The 21,903-nt window shown below is 39.8% G+C and overlaps 4 protein-coding genes across 9 annotated transcripts; 2 read left to right on the plus strand and 2 right to left on the minus strand.

Annotated features, from left to right (window-relative positions):
- Positions 1-60: 60 nt before the first annotated feature.
- otop2 (otopetrin 2) lies at positions 61-12,738 on the minus strand. The gene is made up of 8 exons (XM_056753040.1): positions 12,610-12,738; positions 3,701-3,783; positions 2,496-2,890; positions 2,194-2,330; positions 1,917-1,975; positions 1,431-1,579; positions 498-1,297; positions 61-366 (listed from the first exon to the last, which is right to left on the minus strand). Exons 2-8 carry the CDS (start codon positions 3,742-3,744, stop codon positions 196-198), a joined length of 1,755 nt encoding a protein of 584 aa, XP_056609018.1. The 5' UTR covers positions 3,745-3,783; positions 12,610-12,738; the 3' UTR covers positions 61-195.
- ush1ga (Usher syndrome 1Ga (autosomal recessive)) lies at positions 4,273-8,102 on the plus strand. Its single transcript, XM_056753042.1, has 3 exons — positions 4,273-4,581; positions 6,740-7,190; positions 7,296-8,102. Exons 1-3 carry the CDS (start codon positions 4,418-4,420, stop codon positions 8,100-8,102), a joined length of 1,422 nt encoding a protein of 473 aa, XP_056609020.1. The 5' UTR covers positions 4,273-4,417.
- Positions 10,373-12,065, minus strand: amn (amnion associated transmembrane protein). Its single transcript, XM_056753041.1, has one exon. It carries the CDS (start codon positions 12,031-12,033, stop codon positions 10,606-10,608), a length of 1,428 nt encoding a protein of 475 aa, XP_056609019.1. The 5' UTR covers positions 12,034-12,065; the 3' UTR covers positions 10,373-10,605.
- Positions 12,739-12,923: 185 nt separating the features above from the next.
- Positions 12,924-21,205, plus strand: zgc:112148 (uncharacterized protein LOC550424 homolog). 6 transcript variants are annotated; one of them, XR_008907249.1, is made up of 8 exons: positions 12,924-13,181; positions 13,290-13,336; positions 13,476-13,620; positions 13,705-13,794; positions 14,073-14,195; positions 14,404-14,532; positions 16,218-16,334; positions 20,462-21,205. XR_008907249.1 is itself a non-coding variant. In XM_056754019.1 (7 exons), the coding sequence occupies exons 1-7, from the start codon at positions 13,170-13,172 to the stop codon at positions 15,924-15,926; spliced, it is 564 nt and encodes a 187-aa protein (XP_056609997.1). In that variant the 5' UTR covers positions 12,924-13,169; the 3' UTR covers positions 15,927-18,430. The 6 variants fall into 6 exon arrangements, 5 of the variants coding, with proteins under 5 accessions (XP_056609997.1, XP_056609994.1, XP_056609996.1 ...); XM_056754019.1 differs by lacking the exon at positions 20,462-21,205 and having other exon boundaries at positions 15,909-18,430; XM_056754016.1 differs by lacking the exon at positions 20,462-21,205 and having other exon boundaries at positions 16,218-18,430.
- Positions 21,206-21,903: the final 698 nt, after the last annotated feature.

Consider the following 21,903-nt stretch of genomic DNA (forward strand, 5'->3'; position numbering starts at 1 on the left):
CTACAGCCCGTAACAGAGTTGTCACACATGTCAAATGATTTCTGCATGATTAAGACAACAACATATTCCTACACACTGACACATTATATTGTCAATAGAAATAATAGATATTTTAGCTAAACAAAAATATAATATAAAAAATATATATATATATTACAAAGGTATGTGCATTAGAAGAGTTCTTAAGTAGGCAGTTTATGAGGCAAGGCACACTTCAAAAAGGCTGGCCACTGAGTGCATGCGGTAGAAGATCCCAAATGGCATCCCAATGTTCACCACAGCCACCCATGTTTTAAATTCATAGATGTAGGATCCAACAGGGTTGTCAAACTGAGGCCGAGCTCCAAAGGCAGGGATGATCCACAGCTAAAAAACAAACCAAAACCCGGAATTAGAAATCATATTTGTGATGTGAAAGACCTCCCAAGTGTTGCAATGTGAAATGCAATAATGTGTCCTGTGGGTTTGCTCCACAACTACGAAAGTCAGGTACTTACAATTACATTGCAGATGAGTAGGAAGGCGCAAACCTCCTTGAGGATCCTCCTCTTCCAGGAGAGTCGGCCCTGAAGCAGCGTCAGGGTGATGGGTAGCGCATGAGCTGGAACGATAGAGCTGTTCCGTCTATCCGGGTCCCTCTGAACGACCCTGGCATTTGCGAAGACGGTGGGAGTCGGCATCTCTTTGAAAGGCTTCCGATGGAGGCCCTTGATGAGGAATGAGTTCTGTAGACACAGCTGAATCACAGTTAGAATGGAAGAGGCTAGAGTAAGCCCATTCACGTGCCCTTTGACCCCTGACGCCAGCACGGCCACGATGGTGAAGTAACAGATGAGGAACTGGCCCAGAGACGCTCCCACAAGCAGTCCTAAATCTAGACTCCGCGTAGGGTTCTTCCCGGACACGTGCTCCCTCTTATCTAGCTGGAAGATGATACAGCCACTCAGCGTCGCTATGGACATCAGCGTGATGGTGACTATGTTTGTGACGTAATAGATCGTCAGAGCATACTCCTTCTTGTTTGGGTCAGCTTTGGACACGTCCACTTCGTAAACAACTAACGTAGCCAGACCCGCCACCAGAACGATCAGTCCGGCCACTGGACCGACCACAACGTCCCACAGCCTGAATCGGAGATGGTCATGGTGTTCGTCCATCTGGCGGCCAACGTTTTTCCACATGACGTAGGCCATTGCTGAGGCGAAGAGGCTGTACTCAATGTTGAAAGGGTACAAGTAATAGAAAGCCTTCTCAAAGACGTCGCAGTAATCGTGGATGCACTTGCAATGGCCGGGAGCTGAATAGAAGAGGACGGAGAATGTCGATGAGAGATGCAAGCCAAAGCATTTCTCAAATGACTTTAGATATATCGATTTCTGGTTTACTAGAGTCTTGTTCATTTATTCATAGTGAAATATGCTTTTACTGACCTGATGCTCTCAGTGAGAAGTTGAATCCGTGTGGGGTGTTTGATGAACTGTTAGAGTCGTCTGGAATAATGGTCTGATGGAGCGATTCCTCCGTCACAGCGGTCATCCACACCACTAGATTCGTTGACAAGGTCAACATCAGACCATAACTACAAAAAGAGGGTAAATATTACTAAACAGCGATACCTGCCCCTCGTTTCTTACAAACTGACCGCGACATCCTGGTTTCCTATCAAATCCTCAGCCTGGCAAACATTTCCTTGTGCTAACCTTAAAATGTATGCTCATTGCTTCACACACGAAACATCACAAACGCTTCATTTCCTTTACGATCTCAAGTCTATGTGTGACAATCTAGCTAAGCTTGCCTGACTTTCTCATCACCTTTCTCCCCATGACCTGTGGTTCTGGTCAAGATAGCAAAGACAAGAAAATCCATGGACTACAGTTAAGACAAGTCAGTCTGATATAACAAGCAAAACTTACCGTGTGATTCGTTTCTGTAGCTGTACACAGTCTTTAGCATGAACCCAGAGAAAATACGTCTGAAATGGAGACAAGAGTACGTTTAAATATCACAGAATCAAAAAACAATATTAGATACCAGGCCAGAAAAAAGACAAAACAACAATTACGTAGTTATATTTTTAACAGTTGTGGCATATAAAAAAACATAAACATTTATTTGTTTATAAAATATATATATATATAAAAAAACTGATTAAACTTTTAAATTACATTTTTTATTTTAATTTAAACTAACCTGCACAATAACAAACACGGCTTGAACAGCAGGGAACACTATCTTCACGGCTGACTCGCAGTGTACATAACCCACATAGTAAACAATCTTGAAAATATCCATGAGAACACTGCAGACGCCAAACAGAACCAAGCCAGCTGAAGAAGACACACACACAGAGTATTAGTAACATTTACACATACTTCATTAGAAACCATTACAGCACGATGATCTCATATAGACAGACCAAAAGTTTGGATTTAACGTAATTCAAAGCACTTCAGTCATTGACCAACTTCAGTACTGAAGGAATGAAGTCTCACCTCTCAGCCAGACCGGTCCAGCATGGCTATCTTTGTATAGCACGGCACTGTCCACCCTACATGTGTGGGCTTTATAGTAAACCATCCAGATGGTAGTGAGAACGACAAGTAAGATGAGGTAAATCAGAAGGTGTGAAGATGAAATCTGGGTGCCGTTGAAGACGCTTCCGCTGACTAAGACAATTCCCAGGAGCAGGACATTTAAGGAGATGTATCCCGACAGAAGCCAGCCCCAGTTACGGCCTCTTTCCATCTTTTTGACCCCACAGTGGGCAGATACTGGACTGTCCGCATTCTGTGCCGTCTCTCCCTGCGTTGCCACTTGGATGGTGGATATCTGGCTGTCATTGGCTTCTAAGTCTTCTTTTGCCGTCATGTTGCTTGAGTTGGCAGAGCTGTTCGCAAGCAAGCACAAGAAACTGTCAATTCTGAGAATCCGAGTCAGATCCTCAAAGCCGACTTAAACCCACTTCTTCACTCGGTAAAATGCTTCGAACTTGTCTACCTTCCTCAGCCTGTATATATACTCAAACCTGTACAGTTGACCAACCAATCAGCATTTTCCCGTCCACTTACGTAGAGCACTGCGTGTCACCCGCATGTTAGTGGACGTGCATCCTCAAATCTGACGAGGTAATATTGGAAGTCTACATAGATTTCTCCTTTGCTTGCACTGGATCACAGCCAGCCAATCGCTTCTGGCTATTGTGATAACAGTGTTTAACCCAAGGGCTACCTGCACGTTTTCTATTCTCTGTTTGGTGACGGTGGAGCTAATCAGACACCCTCAGCTCTTAGCCATCAACAAATATAAGGCTTTTATGTATCTAAATCGTACCTGCTTTCAAAATATTAAGCCTTTACTTATATCAGCTTTTCAGGATAATTGAAATATCCTACCTAATTCTCTCGGTAAATATTTGAACAAACAGAACAATTGAAAGGCAATGCAACGAAACATTATTCTTATGTTTCAAACTGTACACTGACATTCACATTCAACGTCTTGCCAAATCCAACATTCCAACGAGAAGCATTAGCATTTTATGCAAATCTCAATAATCTAGGAATAAAAATCAAATTGACTGTTTGTTTACTTTGACTCATGCAGACCCAGAATTATTCAATCACCGGGTGCTTTTAGAAAGAAATTTATATGATTTGATTATTATAATGATTATAAGTGACATTGACATTTGTGTTACCATGAATAGGAGCCGCTGGCCTTCTGTGGAGCGTGCCACCTCATGACATATATTTGCACTCAGCGACACAACAAGTTTAAAACCTGTCAGAAACAACACACACAGAACACACACATGTCAGTATTTTTACACATTTTGTTCTGATCGTGTATTACATATCACAGATCATGAAACATCAGTGGATGTATGTGACATAGAGTAATAACACAGTGATACTGTACACAGGTACCATAAAGAACACAGATATAAATAGGCCTATTCACTGACTTCATAAAAAAATATGTAGGCCTATTTAAAATCCACACCTAAATGTTTACCTTACTGTCTCGATGTCTGTCCAAAAGAGTGACACCTTAAAAATGATGCTAGCTAGACCTTATTACAGAAAGATTCACTTCACATAGTATACAGGAACTTAAGAACTCAGCAAACGCTGGTCTTCTTTGGGTTGTTGTCATAACTACTACAAGAATAACTTGTACTACTTTTCCTAAATGAAACGATTTCAAATCATGTATCATTTTGAAACGTACAAAGGAAAAAGATTGTGATGACATTTGTCAGAATAAAACTGAGGCCACACCCTCACGATATGCGGCGCGTCCGAGGTGTCCCTGGAAACTCCAAGTGTCTAATGCGCGCTGCGGATGGTCAGGGGTTCAGAGCCGATGCGACGAGACCGTGAAAGAGTAATGGAGGCTGAAGTTAGAGATCACTATGAATGACAAATATCACAAGGCAGCTCGGGATGGCTACCTTGACTTGTTGAAAGAAGCGACGCGCAAAGATCTAAACGCTCCGGATGAGGATGGCATGACACCGACCCTATGGGCCGCGTACCACGGCAACCTGGACGCGCTGCGGCTGATCGTGGGGAGGGGGTAAGACTAGGCTCTGCAGTCACTCGTGTCGTAGATCTTATCGATTTCACGAATATTTTCGAGACTCTTAGTGGTAGTTTTAGCAAGAAGCCCGTATGTTTGTGTGTACGCACATCAAACGGCATTACGCAGGGACCAGCACTCTAATGCTGGTGTTATGTCAGGAAGGATTGTAACTGGGCTTATATTTTGAGTAAATCGGATGTGGAACATGATGTTCTGCAGTGCACCCCCTCATTACACGTACGAAGACCGTTCAGACATGAGCTACACTGCAAAGTTATAGTTTTATCATATCAGGGAAAGTATTTTAAATAATAGGTTAAAATAGCTTTTTTTTCTCCTACAGTATAGGCTTGTTGTTTTAGGTGATTTGTTGTTTCCTGTTGCTCATTATGTGTAGATCATGGTGTAGTGCATGAACTGGTGAACAAAAATAATTACAATTACATTAAAGGCATTGTTGCGTAATTGCGTGAAAGCATATGCCAGCCACACAAATGTAAATGTTTTTTTAAGTGGCTGTGTTGCCCTATTTCATTGTTACTGTAATTCATTTGAGTCGAGTTGTTTTATCACTGACTGTGACATTACCAGTCACTCATTGTTTGATCTTAGGCCGAGCTGTTAATGCCTATTGAATGCTGATAAATGTGAACACAATAGGTTTACTCACAGCTGACCTGCTTTCCACAGCAGTGTTTCAGCACTGATAGCCACTGGCTATCCTGAGATTTAATGCTTGGGTAATTTACGTAGAGTAATAAAGACAAAAAAATCCCCAAATTACACACAACAACTGACATTTTTTGTTCATCACATGTATGATAGGTGAATAAATATATAGGATTAACATTTTGGCATGCCATAAATCAAGGTCAGGCAGATGAGTGGGTCATAATCCAAATTCTGGCTTGACCCAGTATGGCACACAGCTCCTTTAGCTAACTGTGAAAACCTTGCAACTTTTCTTATGAATAATGCAGCAGTGCAGGGCTTCACCTGTCTCTCATTAAATATGCATCACGCTAGGCAGTGCAATAGTTGCAGCGAACGTACAGAGAAAGCTCAAATAAGAAACCTTGAGTCTTATTAATGTAAGCATCCAGTAATTTATCATCAATGTAACGGATGTAGAGCCAGGTCGTCCAAATTGCAAATTTCAGCATTCTTCAGATCCTTTCAGCATTTACTTCTAACATTTTGAATGTGAAAGGTTGTGAACTTCCGCGAGGAAAAGCCATTTTATTTTCATTCTTTAAGTAAGAAACGACATTCAAATGTCACCAACAGGCAATTTGGTTTAATCATTTGTAAATATAGTGTCACATGTGTTATTAAAAAGACATAATTTTTTTGTTGAATATTAAACTGTTGCTTTCAAAATGATTTACTGTGTGTTACTGTGTGTTATTAGTTTTGAGCGGATGTTATCTGGGAAAACCGAACCTGCTAATGTCGCGACTGGCCAATCAGAATCTAATTTAATAAATGCTGCCATGGCTAATTTTCACGAGGGTAGGCTGATTTTATTCCTTGCTAGTTGGGCTCGTGGTTACATCCTGAGCACAGGAATTTTGTGTGACATCATCGGCACCCTATCGTTCTTCCTAGTAAGAGGACACCCAATGAGTTACCTCAAGCAGGTGGTCAGATTACAGATCCAGTGCTCATGATCAGCAATAGGCCCTGAATGTCTGGTTTATATCATCCTCACTCCATGAAGTCTTGCAGTATATTTGCCCTCAGATTGAATGTGAAATAGAAAGAAAACTGTTTGTACCATTGAGTTGATCATGTTACATGGTAGATGCACCCTATGCATACTGTCAGTTGTGTCGGTTTCACAGACTTATACATAATTCACACCCTTTCACGCATGACAAGCAGGTGCTAAAAACATAATCAAAAAATCATGGGCTTGTTAGCGTGCTCAGGGCTATTCTTAGGATCTAAAAGCAGTGAGGATGACATCTTAGAAAAGCCTCGTCCAGTCTCATCTCACACATGGAAGTGTGAATTATGCAGCCGTTGTATATAATATATATATGTATTATATAACCCATAGTATATACTGTAAATGAAATGTCATAGGGTCTGACAGAGGTCATACTTCAATGCAACACCTGATATGGATCTTTCTCGGCTCCTCTTACAGGGGGAACCCAGATAAGTGTGACATATGGGGGAACACGCCACTCCACTTGGCCGCTGCCAATGGTCATCTCAACTGCTTATCTTTCCTGGTGTCATTCGGTGCCAACGTGTGGTGCCTGGACAACGACTACCACACGCCTCTGGACATGGCTGCCACCAAGAATTACATGGACTGCGTGCGCTATCTGGACTCCATCGCTGCCAAGCAGACAGCCCTCAACCCAAAACTAGTGAGCAAGCTGAAGGACCGAGCTTTCCGCGATGCTGAACGGCGCATCAAAGAATGCGTCAAACTGCAGCAGAAGCACCGTCGGCGTATGGAACGCAAATACCAGAGAGAGACAACAGAAGCATCCTTCTCTGATGCCATGAGTTTCTCCAGCTACACCAGCAGCACCTTGAGTCGCAAGTTACATCACTTCAACACCGCCACTAGCGTGCCATACTCCCAGGTCTAGCATCTTCTCAATGATTCTGTTTCCATCTCAGTGTTTTTTCGAGGCCAATTGACATGTCAGTTTACATATTCAGCTGATAAAATGTATGTGTTGTTCTAGGCTACTCTTCATGCCACAGCCAGGGGCAAAACCAAGATCCAGAAGAAGCTCGAAAAGAAGAAGCAAGGTGACGGGACCTTCAAGATTTATGAAGACGGAAGAAAGAGTGTTCGCTCTTTGTCTGGACTACAACTCGGCAACGACGTCATGTTCTTGAAGCAGGGCACGTACGTCAATCCTAAGGATCGGTCCCGTCGCAACATACGCGACATGTTCCAAAGCGACAACGAGGACGCCATCTCACGTGCCATCAGCGAGCCCGACCTGCATGGGCACGACGTGGAACACTCGGAGATCAGCACCGACTCAGGTCACGACTCTCTCTTCAACCGTCCCGGGCTTGGAACTATGGTTTTCCGTCGCAACTATGTGAGTGGTGGACTTTTTGGCATTGGACGGAGGGATGAAGGCAGTCTGGCAGGCAGCGAGCGAGTCGATAATGTGCGCCTGCAGAGCCGCATGCAGCGCTTGCCCAATATGGACGACGACAGCATCGGAAGCGCCCGTAGCCTGCAAGAGAGGAACGTGCAGGAGCTGCCATGGGAAGAGGTGGAACTGGGGCTGGATGATGATGATGAGCCTGACACAAGTCCACTGGAAGTGTTCTTGGCCACACAGAGCATGAATGAATTCATTCCTATCTTCAAGAGAGAAAAAATTGACCTGGAAGCCCTGTTGCTATGCTCAGATAATGACCTTAAGGGCATTCATGTCCCTTTGGGACCCCGCAAAAAAATCATTGATACCTGTCAGCGACGACTGGAGACCATAGAAGAACCAGGCTGTATAGAGGACACCGCGTTATGACCCTAATATCTGTTTTGATCATGTTGAAACAGTCTAAAAATGCTGGGTTGTTTCAAAATATTGACATACAGTAGGTTAATTAAAACCCAACAGTTGGGTTTGTCCATATTTTACAATCCCTTGAAAAGTCCCAGCATTTCCTTAATTCTGGGATTGTTTAAAGTTTTTATACATTTGGCCAAGAAAAGACAAACTTGCTAGCCTTTTTAGGTCCTAAAAGATCAGAATAACCAAAGGACAACAATTACCTCTGTGACGCACACAAGCAGCAAATATGGTAATTATTTAAAATTTTATTGACTATGATATTATGTGTCATGTGGCAAATGCAGAGAGCTAAATTGAGGTCACACCTCATTACACGCATTCTCAGTCTCGTAATATTTCTGCCCCCATGGGGCCAATGTTTCAGTGCCTGTGCTACTACATTAAATTCAGTATTTTTGATAGAAACACAAAATATGTAGTATACAACACAGTAATGAATATTTTTTTGAGACCTAATGTAGGCATCCTACTTGCTATTATATAGTCAAGTCAACTTTATTTATATAGCGCTTGTTAAAATTTACATTGTTACAAAGCAGCTGTACATGAAACATATATATACAAGTAAAAACAAAATAGGTGAAAATACAGAAGACAGACACGCACCCACCGGTTCAAACGCACCCACATACAAAACACTGACCCACAATGCCACATACACAATAGACACAAACACGGACGTGCACACACACACACGCGCGCATATGCAGAAGATTTAGATATGAGATGTGGGCGAATACATCCTTGGCTAGTAGTTATAGCTGAAATTCTCATCAAGTGAGGAATGTAAAAGGAATCCAACAGTTTAGCAGGTACTGCGCTGTATGAAGGATAATAGTGTAGCATTTGTTTACATGTATCTGGCCATAACTCATTTAGTCAAGTATGAGTAATTTGGTTGTGAGCTGCAAGTTAGTTAAGACAGTGAGCTCTTTGTTATCTCATTAGAGGTGAGTCACAATGTAGCAGTTATCAAAGCAGTTCCTTCTTATTGAACTGAAACGTATTGTCTGTAAACAGGGCTGCGATAGAAAATGTTCTCCACTCTGCTCAAGTGTTTACATTTGTCTTCAATCAATATTTATTACCACAAACAACGATTACAGTCAACTTTATTTACAGTGTACTGACATCTGTATTTAACTATTAAACAATTAATTTATAACCTTGCCGTTTCTGTCAAGCGTTTTCTGTTTTGTCTATGGATGTAATGCAGTTAACTAAAGTTAAAAAAAGGGACCCTTGCTGTAAAGTATTACAATATTTTTTGAAATTATCTCACAGCTGTAAATGTACAGACTGATAAAGAAAATGAATTAGGATCATCAAACCCATTCAAACTTACAAAATGAACATAAATTGTAATCACACGATTTTCCAATGGACAATTTTTGTACAACCAATAAGATATATTTTTTACATTTTTATCCATTTGGCAGACACTCTAGCGACTTACATTGCATTATAATAGACTGTACATATGTTTTAAGTATGTGCGATTCCATGACCTTGGCGTTGCTACAACAATGCTCTATAACCAATGAGCTACAGGAAAAATCTGTAGTTTGACACTTGGTCTGGACCATACATTTTGGTACATAATAGGATAATAAAGCACATTTAATTTTGTCTAGTACTGCAGTATTGCTTCACTTCTCTTTCAGCAAACTGCCTCACAGAAAGCCTTTTATTATAGGTGTGAAGATGAAAATGTTGACAGAGCAATAATCAGGCAACATTTCTCATCTGACAACAAAGGACAAAGATCAAATGTACAGTAATTTAACAAAATGAAGTGGCATGCAGAAAACACACGTTTTGAGCCTCACATGCACTTCAAATGAGGCAAGTCTGACCTTTGATCATGACCTGGCTTAAACAACCATTTAGTTAAGTAATTTCATTGGTTTATAAAACCATTTTGCTTATTTCCTTTTTTTAATGAAAAAATATCATTGTTTTCAAAGTGGCTTCACATATGTTTATTTATTGTGAGCCTGATAAAAACAAGAATCCAATAGCATTTGACATTTTATGTATTTGGCAGACGATTTTATCCAAGGCGACTTATATTGCAATGTACTATACATTCGTTTCTGACTATGTGCAATTCCCTGGAATATGACGGGCTGGCTTTTGCACATAATTTATTTTGTGTGCGTGTGCTAGTTAAAGGTTTAATCTTTTTTCATGTTTTAAGTACAAATAAAATCAAAGGAATCAAATCTGATAGGCATGCTTTTATTTTAAATCAATAAAATTACAGAGGAAAGAAATGGATACAATTTAAAGAAAAGCTTTTCACCAACATAGAATATAATGCTTTTTTACCATTAGCCCACAAGCACTAACTCAAATCTGGAGATTTATATGCAGATTACAGCGATTCTGATAAAAGGTTTACGTCACATTAAAAACTGCTTATTTTGTTGTCATAGGTGGTAATACTACACCTTCATCCATTAAAGTCACTTTCATCATAAACAGGATTTACGAAATGGACCCCTGAATGAGTCATGGCGATAGAGTTCACAGTCTCTGTCCCGTACAGTCCCGGTTCTACAGGCATCATGGTCGGTTTGTCAAACATGGGGTTAACAAAACCCAGGTCCATTGGGCCACCCAGCTCGCCGATGTCACTACTGTTCTTCCATTTACTGAGTGAGGGGATGCTAGGCATCCTGGGTAATTTAACAATTCCACGGCGGTAGAGCATAGTAATGACTGCTAGTAAACCCACCACAACCAGTGAGCCCAGAACAGCACCGGCCACTAGCCCCGTGCTGTTTCCAGCCGCGTCACTGCTGCTCGCTCCTGAGGATGCCTGGAACTCCACGGCACTGATGCCGAGGTTGGAGCCATGGTTGTGGACGTCCTTTGCTATGTCACGAGCAAGGGCTTCAGCTAGCTTTCCTGCATCGTGGCCCATGTTCTGGTCGAGAAGCAGCACCTGAATCTCCTGAGAGGATCCAAAAGGAATCACACCCAGCAGCCTCTGCTCTTGTAACACTTTCGACATGGCCAGCTGTATCGATTCGTATTTGTGCATGCTGAGGAACAGGTGCTGAAGCCTCTGGCGATATGACTCAAAGTTGAAGTTGGAAGAGAACTGAACGTTCGCAATGGCACCACAGACATCACAACAATGTCCCACAGGGTGAAGAGGCTTCCTGCAACCCAACGACTCGCATTTCACATTCGCACAGATCTTGTCACGATTCACAGAATTACCGCAGACGCATCCAGTGATGTCGCTGCAGCCTGCACCACCAATGTGGAGGGATGAAGAACCGTGAAATTGGAGCTTGCCGGAACCAGAAGAGAGAAAATGGGAGAACTCAGAGCTGCTGGTGAACTTCTTCCCAAGTACGGAGATGCTCTTCACGTAGACGTCATGATTCGAAGAAACATCCACGCGGAATGAGGTGGCCTCCTGAAACACAACGTCATCAAACCAACACGGGACGCTCTCCTCGTGGACCGAAAACTTGTACGTACCCCTGTGCAGGTCTTCGACAGTGGATGCGGCCACCCACAGCGACGGGTCGAACCACTTCAAAGATTCACAGTCTTTAAACTGAGCCGTAACACCAGACCCACAGCCCGGATCTCCACCATCTCTCACAGAAAAGCCAGCGCCAGACGTCAGGATAAACTCGCCGTCCATTGGCAAGTTCATTCCAGTGATGGTGTGAGCCGTTTCCACGTAAACAGATACTTTCCTCTGCGCCAAAAACACCACTTGGTCGCTACCGCACGGTATTGAGCCTTTATCCCAGTTGGTTGCATTTTCAAAATTTGTGTCTGGAATCCATTGCTTGTAGAGAGAATTAGAAAAGGGTAAAAAGCAAAGAAAGAGCAGGACGTCGTGCTGAAGAGCCATCGTGAGGCTTTAAGGAATGGACAGAAAGCCAGAATGACCTTTGGTATGTCACTAACGGTGGGACTGTCATATGACCGCTCACTTGCCCGTATAACTTAGTGAAAAATTCACAAAAGCTAGTAAGTCAGTAAAACATATACTGCAGCAACAGTAAAGACAAACATTAAGACAAATGTAAAACAATAAACCAGTTGTTGACGTGAGACAAAAGAGGAAAGAAGCTACTGTACATCACTTTTCTTTTTGTGTCACACATCTATTGTGCCCACATCTATTGCCATGTGTGTAAGTAGGTAGAGCATTGTAATAATGCTCATGGGTTTGATTCCCAGGGAACACACACACATAAAAACACAGATAGATATATCGATCTATAGATATATCCATATATCTATCATATAAATGTATTGCTTGAATGCATTGTAAGATACAACCAGATGGCAAATGCAGAAATGTAAAATAAATACATTGATCTCACTTTTCATGTACACATGATTTACTAGAAATACTGGGTGCTGCCTGTATGTCATTTGTATCTTATCACAGAAACACAATAATGTGGCAGTCACACTATACCTTAGCTCCATTGACCTGCTTTCATATGCATAGAAGTGTAGGACACCGGAAACTCGAGAGATTCGGGAGGGGCTTAGCTTCGCCGTCCTAAGTACTTTCTAATTAGTCAGGTACGATTGCTAATAAAACAATCGCAATATAACTATTTGTAAAGTGTTCTTCCTATGTTCAAATCACGTTGCAGAGTCTTAAGTCATGGTAAAATAACACAATTCAAAAGACTGCTGGAGAGCTGTGACGTGACTCTTGTTACTTTTCAAAGCGCTGGAGAGGATTGACCAATCACAGTCGTTTGGGACCTTGACAGTGTTACACGAAAATATTTCACGTGGGTTTTTATTTGAGGCGTATATACATGTTTTACCATTTAATTATAATTGTTTCTATACTAGTTCACTCATGTGAGAGTCCAATCGTATTTACATAGAGCTTAAAGGCAGTTTTAGCTTTAAGGGCCGTCGGGCGAACCCTACAGGACTAAAGCACAATAGTGATTTTGGTTCCGATTGAACGGACACGTGTGTTACACGTCCGCAGGAAATGAGAGTATATTCGCCAGCATGATCAGACAGGCGAGTTTGGTTTCATGTAAAGAAATAACTATTGCACTTTTTTATAAAACTTAAACTGTAGTACTGCTTATACATAGAATTTTGTTTTTAAAATTGTTTGCCGTAAAGGATTCTGGGAATGAAGTACCTTCAATGAGAAAAAAGTCAAACAACAAGTGAGTTTTCGATTCTGTGGGGCATTCTATGTAAAATGGTGGGATGTGTAAAATGTTAAGCAAGTATTTGTATCTGATTGTTTTGTTTTTCTGTTTAATAACTAAGCATAATAAATGAACAATAACTTGTTTTTCTCAGACACGCTCAGGCCTGCTTCTTTCATCTCTTCTTCCGCACAAGCGCCATCCTCATCTACCTCTTTTGTGACCTTTTCAGCCGAAGTTTCATCGCCAACATGGTCACCATCATTTTGCTTCTCTCATGTGATTTCTGGACAGTAAAGGTGGGCATCGCGTCAACATTTAGCTCTGTTATTATTATCGTGCATAATATTGTTTATAAAGTCTGTTTTGTGGTTTTATGTGAGAATGTGACGGGGAGGTTGCTGGTGGGTTTGAGGTGGTGGAATCAGGTGGATGGAGATGGACACAGTCACTGGATGTTTAAATCCAGAACGGTGAGTTGGAAATTGCACATACTTTATTTGTCACTTTGGAATTATTTGTGCAATAAAAGTCATGTTTATGATGGAAATAACCAATACTGAGGTAATCTACAACTTTATAGTTAACTTTTATCACAACAAGATCAAAGTTTAACGATCATGTTTATTGACTTATTGTCTTTGGAAAAATGCAAAAACACATTCAGTTCAGTGAAAAGAGAGTTTTGTAGCTCAGCAGGTTCGATATTAATGGTGAAATCTCTTTGTTCTATTCATGTATTTCCCTATAGGAAACCAATAAGAACATCTCAAACTCTGAGTCAAACATTTTCTGGCTTGGTCTGATTGTGTGTCCACTGTTTTGGGTTTACTTTGTGTTTAGCAGTCTTTTTGCCTTTAACATAAAGTGGTTGGTGAGTTTCTTTCATTTATATTTACAGTTCAGTTCGGGTTAAGAAACTACATTTCATTTAGGATATATGAAAAAACAGAATATTGAAAACACAAAATACTACCATTGTGCCAATATATTATATTATAATTTCACTCTAAAATGAGAAAAAAATGCTGAAAATTAAATTTATTGCTGCATAAAACACAAGGTCATTATCATGTGTGCAGGTGCTTGTGTTCATGGGAGCAGTCCTGCAGTGGGCTAACTTGTATGGGTATGTGCGATGCAAAGCAGGTGGTGGAAAAAAACTGAACGACATTGCAACTAACTACTTGGGCCTTAAGCTCTTCAAAAAGGTGAAGTTTCCATTTCGTTCAACAAGCCCTGAAGGCTTTAAAAAAAACCTCATGTTTGTTATATTCTCTCGCACAGGTTGTAAACAAACCAGAGGGGATGTGATTTGTCTGGTCTAATGTTATTTGCAAAAGCATTTCTCTTATTTAACAATGTTGGGCTAGGCCATCTAATCAAGTCATTTTTCTTGTTCCAATGTTATACTCGAAAGTATTGTTTGCCTTCTGTGTTTGACATGAATGAAACGAAGAAACAATGAAACAATAATATGAGAGTTTGTATAAAGGAAATATATAATAAAAGGCATTAAATGTCATTATTTGACAGTATGTCTCTTCAGGTGGGCAACAGATATCTCTGTTGCACCGCATCAAACCTGCTTTAATGGTTAAATTTGTTTTTCTCAGTATCAACGTCTTGATCATTTTTTTTTTTTTAATATTTAAAAGTTAAAAAATATGTTATTAATATTAACAAACCACTTGCTAGTTAAAAACCTTTTAGTCGTCTTACTAAACTTTTTTGATAGAAAATGAAACCGAGAAGTATACATAATGGCAAAATTAAATATTGATTAGTTAAATGTCAGATATACTACTATTGAGTACCTCAGTTTAAGCATCTGCAGCATAATTCACTCAATTAACCCTCAATTTATTTTTTATTTCCTCACATGGGGTTACCCTAATGTATGAGTTCCAAAGACTTTGAAATGCTTTCTTCAGAAGAACAAACAGGACAGCAAGCCTGTATCTATAATCTACAGTTTTATGTTGTATTGCAGTTTGACTAAGCATGTAATGACAAGATGATTTTTGCATATAACAATTTTGTTGGATTGCTGCAATATAACATTTAGAAATGGGTCAAAGTTAAAGTATAAACAAAGTTTTATGAACAAAGATAAAGAGAAGTCAAGTCACTCCGACTGATTTGCTAAATTAAGAGTCTGTTGTATTTTTATTTTGTGTCAGTAGGTATTATCAGTATAGATTTCAAAACATTCTTTGCCATTTAAATCAAATGAAATTTTTGTCATTGTGTACAACAGATAGAGATCTGATCATCACAATTCTCAAAATAAAATATTTTCATAGCATTATAGCATTATTTTAAACCACTAATTCACAAGTGTTTGATATTAATGTATGAATATAAAAATCTTTGGGCTGTTGCCACCATTTAATGGATTTATTTAGGTCTTTATGCAATCCCGGACTGATCGAATGATGGTGTGATGAGATCTCTGTGTGGGTCAAACCATCCCTTTATTATTACGATTAATGGAAAACAATGTTTGTAAATTCATATTGATATCTCCTACTGACACTCTAATCAATAAATGTAATTAAACAAATTGAATTCTCTTTGTGAACAGAATACTTCAAAGTTTTGAGAGTGCCCGGAGGTTCTCCAACCGCTTTCTCCAATGTATTATACTTTTTGAGCCTTCTCGAGAAGACATTAGTTTTCATGAGGTCTTTCTGAAAACCTCACCAGACAGAACGAAAACATCTAAAAGTTATAGAACAGCATCCCATACTCTTCTTGGAAATGAAATGTTGACATGGTGGATTGGCCCCAGGGATGCATCAAACCCCTTATTGACCCTGCATCATATGAGCACATCAAACAAAGACAAGATGATTATGTCTTTCAAAACAATGTTGTCTCTCTTCTGCCAAAGGGACAGGTTGGAAACAAGCAAATAACGTGGAGGATGTCCATGGTACAGTCTTAATGGCAGAAGAATATGTTTTGTGCGTTATACGGAAATGTACCACACTGTTAAAAACTAGAGAGAGTAAGTGACTATTAGAGAGTTCCTCAAGTTAAAGGCACCACTTATGCTCACTATCAAAAAAAATCAAGTGTTCTTGGCTGTCAATAGAATCTCAGCCCAGCTACTGAACAACGCTTACAATCATGGTATCAACGCAGTTGTCTAATCAGATCTCAATTGCACTTTAATCATCACTGCATGCCACCAGAGGACTTACTTTTATCTCTTATAGTCAATATCTGACAGCCATATCCTTTTATTTCAACAAGACTTTATCTATTATAGTGAGATCTTTAAGAGATACATTCCCCAGATATGGAAATTCTGTCATCATTGATTCACTTTAATTGACATTTTGTATGACTTTATTTCTTCTGCAGAACACACAAGAAGGAAACAAACAACACTGTCCCCATTGACATCTATTGTATGAACACAGAAACACAATTTAAAAAAAAGATCTTCTTTTGTTTTGCACACAAGAAAGAGTAACAGACTGGTTTACAACCACATGAGGGTGAATATATTTTCACATTCTATCCCAATGGTAGCACATACACGGCCATAGACCAACATCGCCTCTCACTCAAAACAAATAAAAACTCTGTCAACAAATGTAGCTCTGTCTAATTTCTGAGCATTTGCGTCCACAGGTGGTCCAGTCGTGTAAGCGACTATATATTTCCAAGAGGCCAGGCCTGCGTAGAAAAGTGGTAGCTTTCCTGTAGATCAGTGTTAAGAGCATTACTGTAACAACGCAAGGTAGTGGGTTCGATCCCAGGGCATTGCACATACCTATGTATAAATGTATAGGATAATCCAATGTAAGTTGCTTTGGATAAAAGTGTCTGCCAAATGTGTAAATCGAAAGAAAAAAAACTGTCCTAAATTTTATTTTCACGATCATTTCTCAAGTTCAAATGTGTGACTCAAAAAACATGTGTACGCCTCTCTATCGGATCTGAAATCTATAAATTGCTAATTATTGTGAATTGAAATCAGGTGCAACGTTTTTATAGCAAACCCTTATTTCACAATACTCTATTAATGTTACAGTAGCATTAGGTGGGGCTGTTTTATTTTATATATTTTATGATGGTGACTATCAATTTTTCATTTTCAAATTTTTACACAAAAACAAAAGAACAAATACCCAAAAAGGAAACTACTATGAAACCACCTTTAGATGTTCCAAAATCATTGAAAGGTGGTTAACGGGTTCAATTGAGGGGTTTCTCTCAATTTAATTACGTTTTAATGACAATTGGATGATTTTAATAAACACGCTAATGTAAAATAGCCTTGACAATCATATTACATATATGCCGCACTACAGGTTATTCACACACCAGATCGAAGTAATGAAGACAATTTACTTACGAAATCCTCTCTCTGTGTCTCGGCAGGTGTGAAAAATTCACGTAGACTGTATAAACGCCTTCTTATAGGTGAGCCTCAGACTTCCTGAGCCACCTTTGACCCCGGGATCAGTAATGTTTCTTAGAAGATGAACATTAAAGCCTTTCAACAATCTCTGTAAAGCTCTTTGGCAAGCAGTGACCTTCCCAGAAATTATCTCATAGGGTAGCTCACTTTACTCCTTTACAACAGGTGTTGTTTATATGACCTTGGATAGACTCAAAGACTATTTCTCTTGACTTTATTACAGTCTATTCTCATTTTTGTCAAAAAATCATTAATAACCCCAGAGTGCATCAGGCTTTTACCAGCGTAGCTCTTTATTGTGTTGTGCTCCTCTGTAGGGCACTGTAGGGGCTGTACGATAAAGTTCAACAATCTTGCATTCATTGTTGATCAAAGGCTTAATAATTGTTGAATCTCTATATGCTTTTTTATGCATAGTTAGGCCATTGAAGAATTGCATAACAGGGTAATGCATCATTCTTTACGCCAAAGATGTGCACCCTTGCACATAATAACAACTTTGTTGATCCTTCGCAGGAAATTGAAATTGTTAGATCATTAGCAGCCACATTCACCCCTAACACACAAACATCTATCCAGCACATAAGATATAAAAACACATACAAAAAAAGAGCAGTAGGACAATTAATGTGCATTAGTTTTGTAACCTACTTGATTTCAGTCACATACAATTTGAAATGGTCTCCTCATTTTTTTGTGGCCTTATGTCAGTGTATGTCAATGTTATCTTTTGGTCTGTTACTCTTTACATAATTCGCTTGCAATGATTTTGATATCTTATCACATCTAACAGATCAGAGATGATATCGTTTATCTCCAGTCAATTTAGACGATTTCTATGGGTGTGCAAATTTTTGATACGTAATTTTGGTTATCGGAGGTCATTCTTATCTTTCCTTTTATCCCGTTCATGACCCTTTTGGGTTGTCACGATAGTAATGGGATAGTAAAGCCATTTGGTCGCAGTCTGGAGCCCTGCATTGTGCAGCATCCACCTGGATCATGCGACAGCAGCCGAATGCCCACCACACACCAGCTTATTGGTGGAGAGGAGATACAAAGCCAATTAGTACATATGGGGATGATTAGGAGGCCATGATGTATAGAGGCGAATGAGTGAATTTGGGATTTTTAATGACCTCTTCCAGCAGCAACCTAGTTTTCCCCATCCCTGCTTAGCTCCAGTGGGCAACCAGTCTTGGGCTACAGGGTGATATGGCTGCTGACTAACTTCAAAACTAACACCGTGTCTACACCAGGCGTAACCGGCACAACACGATAAGACCACAGCTTGTTCTTAATGGGTTTATCACATTAAGCCGCCTCCAGTGTGGACAAAATTAAAAATTAAATGGCTGCTAGCGTTCTATTTTCTTTGATTGTGTCATGTCCGTTATGGACACGGTGTAAGCTATTTCTGGAAGATCACAGGGATATGCCAATATTTGATCCGTTAACTGGTTGCATATGTCAGATTTATTGCATGACTCAGGCAAAGAAAAGCTGTTGCTATCAAACATTGTTTACTTAATCAACCGGATCAGTGTGATGTTGAATGGAAATAGGCCAGACATTTCATGCTCCCTTGTAAAAGTTTTTTTTATATATACAAAATACATTCAAAATTTAGGTATTTGGCATTTTATTTTAAAATTCATTTGATGTATTTTTGCCCAATACCGGTTGTAGCTTTACTATGCACAAACATGCAAAGATTTTTTTTATGATAATTTGTGTCATAAAAATTACTCAACAGTAATATTGCTTTGTCTAGAACGATACAGTGGCTTTATCGCATCTGTGTTGACTCTTACGGTGTACCCAAAATTTGAAATTCACTCAATTATCAGTACAATAAATAAATGGGGAGCATTTGGAACAATATTTGAGTCAAGTAATCACATTTTTATACAATAAGACAGTCAAATAGTCTCCATAGGACAGTCTCCATAAAATCCTCGTCATCAGCTAAGAATCTTGGCATTGTATTCGATAGTACTCTGTCATTTGAAAGCCATGTCGCCAACACATGTAAAATTGCATTTTTCCATTTTAAGAATATATCTAAATTACGTACTGTCAGAAGCAGAGAAATTAATTCATGCATTCATGACATCAAGACTAGATTATTGTAATGCACTTCTAGGTGGTTGCCCTGCGGGCCTATTACAAAAACTGCAACTGGTTCAAAACGCGGCAGCTCGAGTTCTTACATGTACAAAAAAGTATGAGCATATAACCCCGGTTCTGTCAACCTTGCACTGGTTACCTATAAAGCATCGCATTAACTTTAAGATCTTGCTTATTACCTATAAAGCCCTACATGGTCTAGCGCCGCAGTATTTGAATGAACTTCTATTGTATTACAGACCTCCACGTACATTACGCTCTCAGGCGTCCTGTCAGTTGGTAATACCTAGAATTTCAAAATCAAGTGCATGTGGTAGATCCTTTTCTTATCTAGCGCCTAAACTTTGGAATATTCTTCCCTGCACGGTCCGGGAAGCAGACACACTCTGTCAGTTTAAATCTAGACTAAAGACTCATCTTTTTAATCTTGCATACACTACACCTCCATAATATTAATCCTCAGAGGATTTAGGCTGCATTATTTAGTTCAACCGGAACCAGGAACACATCCAACAACAAATTATGTACTTGCTGCATCAAAGAGTGCAGAACAGTACTATACTCTCAGCCAGTCTTGTCTCTTTGTTCCAAGGTTACCGCAGGATGCAGTTCATGCCCAGACCTGATGGCAGAGCTGAGAATGGAAAGCGGTGACCTGACAAGAGCTAAGAGGATAGAGCTGGATAAAGGACGCGACAACTTTGTTTTTCCTACAACATTTCAAATGCTATTAGATTGTTAATGATAATCTTAAATCCTTAATTTTTATATTTTTATTAAGCCTTGTTGTGCAAGCACTGTTGAGCTTGTGCAGAGGCAGCAGCTTTTGCCAGAGGGGAACTGGAATCCCCTGGTTGGGCCTGGGTTCCCCTGAGGTTTTTTTTCTCGATGGGAGTTTTGGGTTCCTCACCACCGTTTGCATATTATTTTGCACTATCTGCCTGGCCGGGGGGGCTGCTTTAGAATTCATACTTGTTTTCAATGTGTCTCATGTACAGCTGCTTTGTAACAATGAAAATTGTAAAAAGCGCTATATAAATAAAATTGAGTTGAGTTGAGTTGTCACACCAAAAAAAAAAAACATACATTGAGATGATGCAATGTACATTCCTGCTGCCAAAACATCATCTCCATCCAAACAAATCCAAACATCCAACAAATTCGCTGGAGACGCTATATTGGCAGACAGAGAAAAAGACCTGAATCACGTGTAGCTATGTAAAAGCCCTGTGTTACATTTTGTTCCATGTTGGGTTGTGTCCTGCAAGCCCCTGTGACATATAAACTATGTATATGTTTCAAGTATTGTAAAGTCAGGCTCGGCCCCTGTTGGGTAGCACTGTTTCCTATACATGTGATTTCAACAACAGCAAAATTATGACTATAAAAATGTTCAGCATTTGTACTGCCCATGGCATACTGTCTATTTGTCAAATGATATGTACTTTGGATTGGCTTACTGCCTTTTAACAAGTTGTGTTATCATAAACATTGAAACAACAGTAAACTGCTGTCACAGACATCAGGAAGGAGGACCCAAGTGCAGGCAGCAGTTCAAAAATAGCTTAAGCTGTATTAATAAAACAAAACAAAAGCCCAAATTTGAATAAATATAAACTGAAACAAATGACTTCTCTCGAGGGGGCAAAAAACAGGAGAACAAGTTCAAACTTAACACTCACACGATATTGACCGGACTAGGAAATATAAGACATTAAGACAAGGTAAGAATCTCCACATGTCAAGGTAACAAGCAACGTATGGCAGAGCAACAAGGCAAAACAAAACAGCACAGGACAGCAAACACAAGGTCATTAAATAGGGAACCAAATCAAGTGGGGGAACAGGTGCAGGGCATGATATAATTAACAACCAGTAATGAGGAAATGAGAGGGCGGGAACAAAGATGTTACCGGAGAGAGTGAATGGCATGCCAAAACAGACAAAGACATTTCTCTCTCCACACTAAACACTAGGGTCCGTCATGAATCTGTCACACGATTAACAAGAGAAA

Source organism: Triplophysa dalaica, chromosome 7 (assembly GCF_015846415.1).
Source record: "Triplophysa dalaica isolate WHDGS20190420 chromosome 7, ASM1584641v1, whole genome shotgun sequence".
Lineage (NCBI taxonomy): Eukaryota > Metazoa > Chordata > Actinopteri > Cypriniformes > Nemacheilidae > Triplophysa > Triplophysa dalaica.

Coding starts and splice junctions, on each gene's coding strand:
- otop2 (XM_056753040.1), bottom strand. CDS start 3,744: ATGAGGTGGCACGCTCCACAGAAGGCCAGCGGCTCCTATTCATG. Junction 1,976..2,193: donor CCGTGTTTGTTATTGTGCAG/GTTAGTTTAAAT, acceptor TCTCCATTTCAG/ACGTATTTTCTCTGGGTTCA. Junction 367..497: donor TACTCATCTGCAATGTAATT/GTAAGTACCTGA, acceptor TTTGTTTTTTAG/CTGTGGATCATCCCTGCCTT.
- amn (XM_056753041.1), bottom strand. CDS start 12,033: ATGGCTCTTCAGCACGACGTCCTGCTCTTTCTTTGCTTTTTACCCTTT.
- ush1ga (XM_056753042.1), top strand. CDS start 4,418: ATGAATGACAAATATCACAAGGCAGCTCGGGATGGCTACCTTGACTTG. Junction 4,582..6,739: donor CGGCTGATCGTGGGGAGGGG/GTAAGACTAGGC, acceptor CTCCTCTTACAG/GGGGAACCCAGATAAGTGTG. Junction 7,191..7,295: donor CTAGCGTGCCATACTCCCAG/GTCTAGCATCTT, acceptor GTGTTGTTCTAG/GCTACTCTTCATGCCACAGC.
- zgc:112148 (XM_056754015.1), top strand. Junction 13,337..13,475: donor AGAAAAAAGTCAAACAACAA/GTGAGTTTTCGA, acceptor TGTTTTTCTCAG/ACACGCTCAGGCCTGCTTCT. Junction 14,196..14,403: donor CCTTTAACATAAAGTGGTTG/GTGAGTTTCTTT, acceptor TCATGTGTGCAG/GTGCTTGTGTTCATGGGAGC.